The sequence below is a fragment of the Colias philodice genome, chromosome 28, assembly GCF_061535455.1.
Source record: "Colias philodice isolate Cphi_HAF_F1 chromosome 28, ilColPhil1 Martin Lab GWU primary, whole genome shotgun sequence".
NCBI classification, from domain to species: domain Eukaryota; kingdom Metazoa; phylum Arthropoda; class Insecta; order Lepidoptera; family Pieridae; genus Colias; species Colias philodice.
Window position 1 is genome coordinate 580,472 of NC_143113.1, and position 12,227 is coordinate 592,698.

General features: G+C 35.1%; 1 protein-coding gene across 1 annotated transcript; it reads right to left on the minus strand.

Annotated features, from left to right (window-relative positions):
• Positions 1-6,072: 6,072 nt before the first annotated feature.
• Positions 6,073-6,927, minus strand: LOC149476144 (uncharacterized). Its single transcript, XM_089712343.1, has one exon. It carries the CDS (start codon positions 6,923-6,925, stop codon positions 6,254-6,256), a length of 672 nt encoding a protein of 223 aa, XP_089568469.1. The 5' UTR covers positions 6,926-6,927; the 3' UTR covers positions 6,073-6,253.
• Positions 6,928-12,227: the final 5,300 nt, after the last annotated feature.

A 12,227-nucleotide genomic window follows, 5' to 3' on the forward strand; every position in this document is an offset into this window, starting at 1 on the left:
AGAAACGTCGTTCAGTTAGTTCAGTGGCAAGTGAATAAGTATACAAATACAATAATGACTTACTTAGAATTTGTATTCGATGGATTTCTTGTAGATAATAATAAATCTGATTGGATTGAAGTTATAATGAATGCGTGTAACTCTGAAACTAACATTAAAACAGAAGATAACGCAAGAACAGATTATATAGAAGATGTTAATGCGTATAAAAAACTATTAACAGACCAAATCGTAGAATGGTTAGAAAGTTTAAATTGTCAAGTGCTACAGGAAAAAGATTTTGTCACTATTGCTGCTAAAGATTTGTCCAGTTCTATAGTAGCGAGGTATAAGTTTCTACAATGCTACCCACATCGAATATCTTGTGAAAGTGAAATGGAGTTTCTCAAATACCTGATTATAATTTGGATAAATAAAGTACTAGGTGGAGATAATACGCATGTATTGAAAAATGTGAATACCCTACTTAACAAAATAATTTCGTTTCAAAATCGCTTCAAGCTTAAAGTCGCTAGAAGTGAAGAATTGTATCATAGAGAAAAAAGATTAGACAAAAATGTTCTGCTTAAGAAAAATTCGGAGTATCTGAGAAATGTAATTTGCGGTGTACCTACAGGAATCGATAATCACAATACTGAAGAAGAAAACTTCCTTACACCCAAATCAAACATTAACGTTTCTAATCGTCAAAAATCTTTAACCTTAATGAATAATACTGATAATAATATACCATTTATTAAGGCATGTGCAAACAGTTTTAAAAGGAAGGTCTTTAAAGATGTATCTCTCCAAACAGACCCCGAAGAAATAAATATCAATCCATGGAACTTAAAAAGTATACTGGACTACAATGTTTGTGTATTTTTAAATAAAGCAAATCCATCAGAATATAAACCAATTCAATGTATCTATAATCAATATAGTGAAATTTTAAAAACACATTGCTATGAGCTTGAATTTAATGTAAATGCAGATAAGATGGAAATTATAAGAAACAGTATTCTAAATAATGTTTGGAAGATTTACTACAGGCTTATATCTGATCCAGGAACAGATAGTTCAAATTTCAAAACATTATTTGAAGAACAATTTGAAGAATCTCTGTCCAATAGCAAATATCTTCCTGAACTTGAAAATATGTTAGAAATGCGAAGAATATGGAAGGCTAATTTATCGTTACATGTAAATAATATGTATAGACGCATCCAAGAAACTAAAAATGGCCTCTTATTCAGAAGATCATTCCAAGATGTATTTTGTAAAGAATTTAAATTGAGTTTACAACAAAATCAACTGATGGTGTTAATGAGATTATGTGATTATTTTGTAATGTATTCTAAATTTAAGGAAAATGACGTATTCAAAGCATACATTTACAAACAACGCTTAACTACTACAGTAGAGGTTCTTTTTAATAATAACGGTCACATTAAAACACACATTAATGAGGATATAGTTAATTTATTAAATAAAGTATTTAAAACATTAGATAAAATTCAATTAAGTGAGGACATTATAAATGATGAAGCAAGTGAAATAACTTTTAGAGAAAAGCTAGATACTTGGTTAAAAGCTTTACCACTTGAAAACAGCACACAAAGTGATGAAGAAATATCTAGAATTAAAATAATAACAGTACTAGCTAAAAACGTTAACATTATAACAAAAATTCACAACGATAAAGCAGTTAGAGAAAAGGAAATAGAGAAAGAAATGACACAGTTTTTGCAAACTCAAATTTCAGATAACGTAACGTATTCTGAATGTCTATGTATGGTTAAGAACTTTTTGGAGAAACTGAATTTTGTACAAGATAGTAAAAATGCGATGGATGGTCCTAAATGTTCAACATGCATTAAAACTAATGAACATTATGATAGCGTAGAGCAAACACAAAATAATGCAGTACAAAAAGTAGAGTCACGCGTTCGATTTGAAGATACAATAACAAATTGTAATTCTAAACGTGTTCAATACAAACCTGCGGTAAATAAGAAAACTGGTATTCTCAAAGATACCAAAAAATACAATAAATATACATCAGAAAATAATGTCGATTTCGAAGAACCTCAAAGCTCAAAATCTATTTGTTCTGGATGTAATCCAAATGTTATTAATTATCAAGAAAATATAAGATTAGATGATAGTGATGATAGTATTACAATAATTGAAAACCTACCGAATTATAAGTCAGAATCATTTCAAATAGATTTCCCAATCAATGAAGGTACTAATACAGAACATTTGTTCATTCCCGCTAATAAGGCTAAATTAGTACCTAATGGTGTACAATTATGCGATGAAGTCGATTCAAATGCAACTAGATATAAATTTTTATACGGAGAAATGATAAGCGTTACAGACAAATATTCACAAACATCTATTGATTGTAGTGAAAATTATCAAGAAAAACGAGTGTTTTGTCAAAAATGTAGATCATTAATTGAAGAAGATGACACTAGCGACGAATATAATGATTCTGAAGAATATTAGAAATTAAATAAATAAAAAAAAAAATAAAAATAAAAAACACTTTATTTGCACACACAAAACATAACAAAATCAAACAATAATAATATACACTGGAGCGGTACAAATAGGCGGCCTTATCGCTAAAAAGCGATATCTTCCAGGCAACCTTAGGATATAGGAAAAGTTAGAAGAAAATGAACAATTGGATAGTAGAAGGAGCATAGCGAAGCATTATAAAAAGTGCAAATAAAAGTAGGAAATAGTTACATAAATACAAATATTAATACATAATATAATATATATTATATATAGCGAATAAAGATAAATAAAGAAAATAACAGGATATAAGTAAATAGAAAATGCTGTTTGACCAGATACTTGAAAGAGCTGATAGATTGAGCTTTCCTGATGTTTAACGGGAGCGAGTTCCACAACCTTACAGCTTGCACGGTAAAGGAAGCATCGTAAAAACGAGTTTTGTGAGCGGGCATGCGAAGCGTAAGGTTGTCCAAGGAGCGTAGATCGAGTTCATGGGAAGAGCCCAAGAACACGAATCTATTTTTAAGGTAGGATGGGGATCTAGGATCAAAAAGGATATTGTACAGGAGGGAAAGGATGTGAGTATTCCGGCGAAGTCGGATGGGCAGCCAATTGAGTTTCGAGCGATATTCTGAGATATGATCATATTTGCGCAAGCCAAAGATGAATCTGATAGCAAAATTTTGAAGTCGTTCTAATTTGTTAAGTAGCTCCTCATTAAGGTCTGGAAAGCATGCATCACCATAATCAAGGATAGAAAGCAACAAAGACTGCGCCAAAACAGTTTTCGTAGGAACAGGTAAAAAGTTGCGCAATCGACGTAAAGATGACGTAACGCCAAAAACCTTACGGCTTACTTGTTTTATGTGTTCGGTCCAGGATAGGGTTTGATCGATATAAATACCAAGGTTTTTAACCGATGTACTATATGGAACTGGGACTCCATCGATCGAAATAAGAGTTAAATCCGGAAAAGAAATCTTAGAAAGCAAATAAGAACTGCCTAAAATAATAACTTGAGTCTTTCCAGGATTTAATGTGAGACCATAAGCATGAGTCCAGTCGACAATGGATTGAAGGTCAGTGTTGATGCGAGTAATCGCTTCTTCAAGATTTTCCATTGACGAATGGGTGTAAATTTGTAGATCGTCTGCGTACAGATGGTAGAGAGAGGAAAGTTTAGAAGAAATAGAGTTAATGAAGATACTAAAAAGGAGGGGTGACAACACGCCGCCTTGAGGGACGCCAGCAGAAACATCACACCATGAGGAATAGGATTCATCCACCCGGACGCGCTGCCGACGACCCTGCAAGTAACTACGAAACCAACCAACCACCGCAGGAGATACGTTAAGAGAACTAAGCAAAGCTAACAGGATATCAAAGTCAACGGTGTTGAAGGCATTGGAAAAATCGAGGAGAGCAAGGATAGTTAGCTGCTTATTGTCCATTGCCATACGAATATCCTCTGTAACTTTGACAAGAGCAGTGACCGTGCTATGGCCCGTACGAAAACCAGATTGTAAAGGATCTAGAAGGGAATTATAGTTAAGAAAGGAGCACAGCTGTTGTTGCACTAGCCTTTCAAGAACTTTAGATAGGAATGGTAGGATGGAAATAGGGCGATAATCGGAGAAATTGGATGGATTGTTTTTTTTAGGGAGTGGAATGATGAATGCATCTTTCCAGATCTGGGGAAAAGAACTCGAAGATAGGGAGAAATTAAGGATGTGTGTGAGGATGGGAAGGATAATATCAAGAATGGGCAGAATCATAGCACGGCCTATACCATCACAGCCGAGAGCATTCGAAGCGATGGCCAATGTATTCTTCTTAACGTCACTGGCAGTGAAAGGTACAAGAATGAACGGAGGAGAGTCAGGAGTTTGCATGGTAGAAAGAAGAGAAATGGTATCAGTTTTAGTGTTACAGTCCAGAGTAGACTTTGACGAGGAGAAATGTTTGTTAATAAGATCTAAATTAATATTTACAGGAAAGGAGATATTCTGAGATTTACCAACTCCAAGTGTTTTTAAAAATTTCCAAGTGTCTGCAGTGTTGCCGCTCTCAACGGATTTGTGAATGTGGCGTCGTTGTGCATCTCTACACATCGTATTGCAGCGATTGCGAATTGCTTTATATTTTTCACGATTGGAGTCCGAGTTATTCAGTTTAAATTTGGCTTTCGCCAGATTTTTCTTGTGAACAATAGATCTAAGTTCATCTGTCAACCAAGGAGCTGGAACATGCTTCATTTTAACTGCTTTAATTGGCGCATGAGTATCGTACAGTTTAGTAAGTAGTAAATTAAAGGCTGCAACTTTGGAGTCTATACAATTGGCAGATGAGACAGGTGACCAATCGATTTTTTGAGCATCATCACACAGACGCTCAACGTCCATTCCACGGAAACTGCGCTGTAACAATACTTTGTGCTTTCTTTTGGGAGGACGAACACGATAAGAAAGGAAGACAAGGTCGTGGTAAGAAAAGGCATCGGCAGTGCACTGACCGTGCTTAGAGACAAGATTAGGAGAGGAAACAATAATCAAATCTAGGAGAGAAGGACAACAGCCAGGAGAGAAGTGAGTAGGATTAAGGGGAAGGATATTGAGGTTACAGGAGGATACGATTGTTGAAAGCTTGTCACTCCGGATGTCATTTTTAAGAAGACAGGTGTTAAAGTCTCCCATAAGAATGACATGGTCATAGAGAGGACGTAAATTCTCTAACGTTTTTTCAAACGCCGGAAAATAGTTAATAAGAAGGGAGGGGACATAGAAAACACCTAAAAGAAGTTTAGTGCAGGAAATCATGACTTCAATTAGCAAGTGTTCGGCCTCGTCGGCAGGTGGCGGTTGTGGAGATGTGCTGATAACGGTGAAAGGTAAGTCGGAGCGTAAGTATATAGCAACTCCACCACCCACCCGACCGGTACGGTCGTTACGTACCAAATTGAAGCCAGGTAAGGAGTAAGAGGTAGAGGAAAGACAAGGCTTGAGCCAGGTTTCGGAAATAAGGATAGCGTGAATGGAGTTGGAATTAAATGATGCATGCATATCGGTAAAGTGTGCCGGAATACTCTGTGCGTTGATGTGGATAACGTTAAAATTTTTTAAAACATCAGAAAAGGTAGAAGTCAAACATATATCAAGAGGTGGGCTGTCAAAACTCTGAAAACTATCATCACAACTATTATGAGCGCTTACGAAGGAATCACAGTCACTATCATTCGAAAACGAAATGGTGGACTAAATGTAATACTTATATATTAAATATTAATATATGAAAGAAATTTGTATATAATATATGTATATATATAGATAATTAATAATATCAAATATAAAAATATATATAAACTTTTCCTATACCCGCCAGCTACATAGAAAATAAAAATTCAACAAACAAGTAAATACGCAAAAACATAAAACGGAACGTACTGAAACATTACAAACGAGTCAAACTAAGTTGACATCTCCGAGGTTGACATTGATTCACTGACATTTGACATTAGACATATTACGACAAGTCAACTGTCAACACAATAATAAATCAAAACAAGAGTGACCTCTAAAAACGTGTGAAGTGTAGAAATTATATAATTAATTGAATACGGGGGTAATTTAACTTGCCGAGCGCACAGATAAAAAAGTGACACAGAAAATATATAAATTACAATTACAACAGGAAGAAAATTACAACAAAGATAAATATTATGGATACTCATATTATAAAGAAGGGCTCACTTTCGTCCGACTCTTTTGGGCCGGGTGTTACCCGAACCCTTAGACGCTGGGGCAGCACCGGATACAGTGTTTGCAGGCACAGCTGCTGGATCGCTGACGATAACGTCGAGTTCATCAGAACTTGTGACCCGGTGTCTTACACCATCGGCAGATCTCACAATAATATTTCCCTCTTGAGTCCAGCAGTTAGAAACTCCAAATTTCTTACGAGCCAACATAAATGTATCATGCCGAGATTTTGTGAGAAATTCGGAAATAGTAATTCCCGTATTTTTAAGGCAAGTCTTGGAGAACCATACCCGATCACGGACTGGCACCCGGTCAAATTTGACAACAATTGGCCTGTTTCTATCAGCTGAGTAATGGCCCAAGCGGTGGCAATGACTAAATGACTCGGCATTAACATCTGGCAGTTCAAGGTGCTCAACAATAACTTTAGCCACAAGATCAGCGGTGTTCTCCTTCTTCTCTTCGGCAATACCATGAAAGAGGAGCATCTTGCGACGAGAGCGGGTTTCCTGCTGGTCCGAGATTTTCAACAATAACTCCACTTGTGCATGTAGCGTTTTGAGTGAGGAAGTTACAAATGTGCGAAACAAATTAAAATCAGTTGTGTTCTCACCCGAAGTTGTTTCATTGTTGAGTAGCTTCCTTTCAAATTCTGCCATTTTAGGGTGCACTCACACACATCAGTCACCGTCAAGTCACCGATGACTGATCGGTGACGGTTCGTGTACGTATCCACAAACACCAGTCACCGTCATGTTGTCCGTCAGTCACGTCGCCGGTTTGACTGAATCATTGAACACATACATCAGGTTAGTCAGTGATTAGACGTGTGTCACGCTAGAGAACATGTAGCAATTGACGGTAGCACGACGCTGACTGAACTGAGACGTGACGGCACCGGGTGAGTGGGGATAAAAGTATGATACATGTATGGAAAGATTATTTGACGTGCCTGACCGGTGACGTCACTGATAGATTTCGTGCCGGCGACTGTCGTGTGGGAACAGAGTCATACTAGAACTATTGATACATATTTTTTTTTAATCCTGTCCGGTGACGTGCCGTGACGGTGACTGATGTGTGTGAGTGCACCCTTAGTGTTGAAATTAACAGTCATCTCTGACAAAGTGTGCTTAAGTGACTCCATGGTAATAGTGATTTGAAATAAAACTTGTTAGTTGAAGATAAGAGTGAAAAATACAGGAGAATGATGCTGGAAGGTATAGTTTTTACACAATCATAACTTTACACTGAGAAATCAAGTAAAAAATATTTAAAAATATAATTTTAGTAGAGCAGTTAAAATTTGATGTTGCTAGGTTCACAACTACCCTCCCTACCTTATTGAAATTATTATACATAATTGTATTTTGTTAGTTTCTAGTTTGTAAATGTTAGCGTAATGTAATTATTATTGTTTGGTAACATGTTTTGAAATAAAGGGTTGTGTTTAAAAGTTGTTTTATTTATACTATTTCTAGATAATATTTTATACCTATCCTACACACAGTATAGAGCTATCTATACCTTTCCCTGACACATTATTAACAGAAAATATAGTTTTCGCTTGTATGGATATGTTCCAAAATTTACTAAACCGATTTAGGTAATTTTGCACTATAAAGAAAGCTTCATTCTCAGAAAGGTGTGAACCGCTAAATTCGTTCACAAGTTATAATGCACTTTCATTTACCTTTTTTAATTACTAAATAACTTTCTACCATATAATCGTATAGGAGCTACCGACGTTGACAAGTGAGAATTTTAGTATAGTTGGTTCTTTGGTATACTGTTCCTCTTGCTATTTCGGTTAGAGTCCGGGCTGTCTGGCTGGTCGCAGTGGTTGCGTTTAGTAGTGCGCATCTTATCTGTACAGGATAATTTCCTTAATTTTAAGTCATTTTTTAACGCGTAATTTTTAATATTTTGCTTTTAGATAGATCCATCAGACATAGTTTTTTTATTGCAAGACGTTTTTTTCGTTGTTAAATAGGTGCCAGACGCAATTTTTTATTTCGTTTTTATAAAAAATTCAAATTATTTTAGAATGTCTGTAAATTTCATATTATGTTCTTCAAACATAATAAAATCTAAAATTAATTAGCCAGACGCTAATTCGATTGTTAAGTATTAAATAATGTGTATAAATAAAAAAAAGTAATGAAGCATGCAGCTCATCAGCTAGTGTATTTTAATTATGCGACAGGAAATAATTGCAAGAATACAATATTATTTACACTTGTTCTTATAAATAAAAGCTAAAATGAAAAAAAAAACATAATTTAAGTGAAAAATAAAATATTAAAGTTACCATACATTGAAAATAGAATAAAATCTATATCAATGAAGGTTAAACAATTACATTGTTAAATTTAAAAAGCCATCTTCATAATCATCATCATCTTCCCTCACACTGTCAGAATTATTTATGTTATCATCTAAGGAATTGTTATTGTTTTCCAATATTCCATCATCTGTAAACAACTAGAAAATTAGTTTCAATAATGATGTACACACATACACACACACAACACACACACACCACACCACACAAGACACACACGTGAACACACACACAGTACACACTCGCATGTTTAAGTTTGTATTGAATTTAACTAAAGTAGTTAGCATGAATTTATATAGCTAGTATACTAGCGGTCCGCCCCGGCTTCGCCCGTGGTACCTACATGTTTAAACTATCCTATCTCTCAAGTTGGATCGAACTGCACATGGTGTGCAAATTTTATTATAATCGGTTAAGTGGTTTAGGAGTCCATTGAGGACAAACATTATGACACGAGATTTATGTATATGTCACGGCTAAAGGTAGGTGAGAACATAAACTTAAGATTAGCCGGCTAAACTTAGGTTTATTTTCGACGAGGTGTTAATGTTAGTTTGTTCTATCTTTAGCCGGCTAAACTTAAGTGTAACCGCAGGCCCGTGGCTAAAAATGTCGGGGTGGGTAGATTTGGTTAGCGCCGGGCCGGTGGAGGGCTTGAGGGGCCCGCACAGTGCCAGAAAACACTCGCCCTGTTCCTTACATGTATTATAGTAACCAAATCTACCCACCCCGACTCAGGGCAGAAAGCTGGTGGCTAGGTTAGGTTAGGTTAGAACTCTTAAGACCCGCACGAGCCGAGCGAGCGCAGCGAGCGTGCTGCGGCAGCAGCCGGCGAAGTGCCAGAAAACACTCGCCCTGTTCCTTACATGTATTATAGTAACCAAATCTACCCACCCCGACATTTTTAGCCACGGGCCTGCGGTTACACTTAAGTTTAGCCGGCTAAAGATAGAACAAACTAACATTAACACCTCGTCGAAAATAAACCTAAGTTTAGCCGGCTAATCTTAAGTTTATGTTCTCACCTACCTTTAGCCGTAACATATATATATTAAGATTAATGAATTAATATTGTTATCATCATCACTACATGGTATAAAACAAAGTCGCTTTCTCTGTCCCTATGTCCCTTTAAATCTTTGAAACTACGCAACGGATTTTGATGCGGTTTTTTTAATAGATAGAGTGATTCAAGAGGAAGGTTTATATGTATAATTACACCCATTAAATAGTGGAAAAGTACTGTTATTTTTGAGGTTTCTAATGTGATGTCGTAAATAATTACATTTTTTCCACATACAGTGCAAACGCAGGCTGAACCCTACCAGCCGTACAAATAAACGAGTTATAACATTTTATGCAAAGAATAAACTAAGAATAAAGAAAAATCATACAAATAAACACGAAATAAATGTAACCTAGTATAACTTCGTAATAAGTATTCATACTAATGCTATTCCGTCCTTATTACGGCTACCACCCTAGTATAAGTCTGACATAACCGAGTTATAACATATCTTTTAGTACATTGTGCTGTGTTTTACAAGTTTTAGAAGCAATTTTCAATCTAAATTTGAGATAATAGCAATGAGAGTAACACGAGAAGTAGAAAAAGTTGAGCAAATTAATAATTTCTTTACGTACCTATTGAAATGGAAAATTTTGTATGAAATGTCAAAATATACGAAATTATGAAAAACCCTTTTGATATTTATAATGATTTATTTATTTACGACATGCGTCAAACCATACATACATAAAACTTATTTCTAAACTTATCACAATAATATACACTTTCGTTGAAAATATAAATCTTCTAAGCCTCGAGTTGTACCTATATTTTGAGTACCAGTTATTTGGAAACTCTCTATCTCAAGGTGGGTTTATCTTCTGTTCTCCAGATATTGGATAGCGTTATCTATCATTTGCTTGCATATTTAATGATATATTTAAATTATTTCCAATAAATATTTAAAAAATAAATAAACAGAACATCGTATGATGAAACTTCACAACAAATTCGACGAAGTCAAACGAGCGTCAGCAAAATGACAGCACCAAGGCTTAACCGTAGACAATTTCAATGTTTTTCATAATTTTGTGAATGAATTGCGACGTTGCCGCTTCGCGCCTATTGCATAGCGTGAGCATAGTTACATCGACGTTATTCCAAATTTATTTGTAAGAAATTATGACATCCTTATTCTTTATTTATTCTTATCATATCTATGCATTGCATAAGGTTTGAATAAGCAAGTTTTTATTTGTACGGCTGTACGAGTTTTATCAAAATAATGTACTAACTATAATAGTACACATTGAAAAGGTCTACAGAAAAGTCCGTGATGGTATAATATGTCTATCTCTTATGGATAACCCACAATAACTTTTTTTTGTCATTTACTTTTTACGACAAATAATAATGACTAATTTTCGAAGCGATTTTAACCAATAGGTACAGCATTAATCCTTAACCAATTAAAGACCTTGAATACATTGTTCATTTAATATAGATCTATATGGCCCTTTACACCGTATGATTTAAGTGAATATTTTCGAAGATATTATTACAGATTTAAAAATTGCGGGACGTAGCGTTTGCGGCGGTACCGGCCGGCCGCCCGGCTATATATTTTATACCCGTGCGAAGCCGGAGCGGGCCGCTATGTTTTTATATTCAACGTTCACAGTTTTTCTGTAGTGTATTTAGTATCAGCATTGCACCCGTGCGAAGCCAGGGCCAGGCGGGTCGCTAGTTAGTTATAAAAAAAAATTGTTTTGTATAGAAGATTGTTGATGTACCCTAATAGTTTATTTTTTAGCCTAAGGAATAAAATGTACCAATGGAAGGTACTTGTTCCCACAACACAGGGAATCCTAGAGTAGGAACAATTCAATTTCTATGCATCGTATATTTTCGAAAATAAAAGTTATTTTTTATTGTTATTTAATTTTCGCGGCCGACCCTTTCTATCTCTCTTGCACTTTAAACTATCTCTCCATATACACAATCACCAAATTGTTATACTTACCTACTTTCACTACGTTTTTATTTGTACATATTTAATACTTAACAATCGAATTAGCGTCTGGCTAATTAATTTTAGATTATATTATGTTTGAAGAACATAATATGAAATTTACAGACATTCTAAAATAATTTGAATTTTTTATAAAAACGAAATAAAAAATTGCGTCTGGCACCTATTTAACAGCGAAAAAAACGTCTTGCAATAAAAAAATTATGTCTGATGGATCTATCTAAAGGCAAAATATTCAAAATTACGCGTTAAAAAATGACTTAAAATTAAGGAAATTATCCTGTGCAGATAAGATGCGCACTAAAAAACGCAACCACTGCGACCAGCCAGACAGCCCGGACTCTAACCGAAATAGCAAGAGGAACAGTATATCAAAAAACCAACTATACTAAAATGACTTTTTTTTTAACGTTAATAGCTCCCGTACCATAATTAGGTTCACTAAAATCGGTCAGTATGACAATTGAGAGTCTAGTTAAAGGGCGTCTATGTCCCTGATCTGCAAACATAGTTAAAATAAATAAAAAGCACCTACGTAAGTATGTAAATTTGCATAATAAGGGAAAAAATAAAACC

What these genes read in the sequence shown, in the direction of transcription:
- LOC149476144 (XM_089712343.1), bottom strand. Translation starts at nt 6,925, where the DNA reads ATGGCAGAATTTGAAAGGAAGCTACTCAACAATGAAACAACTTCGGGT.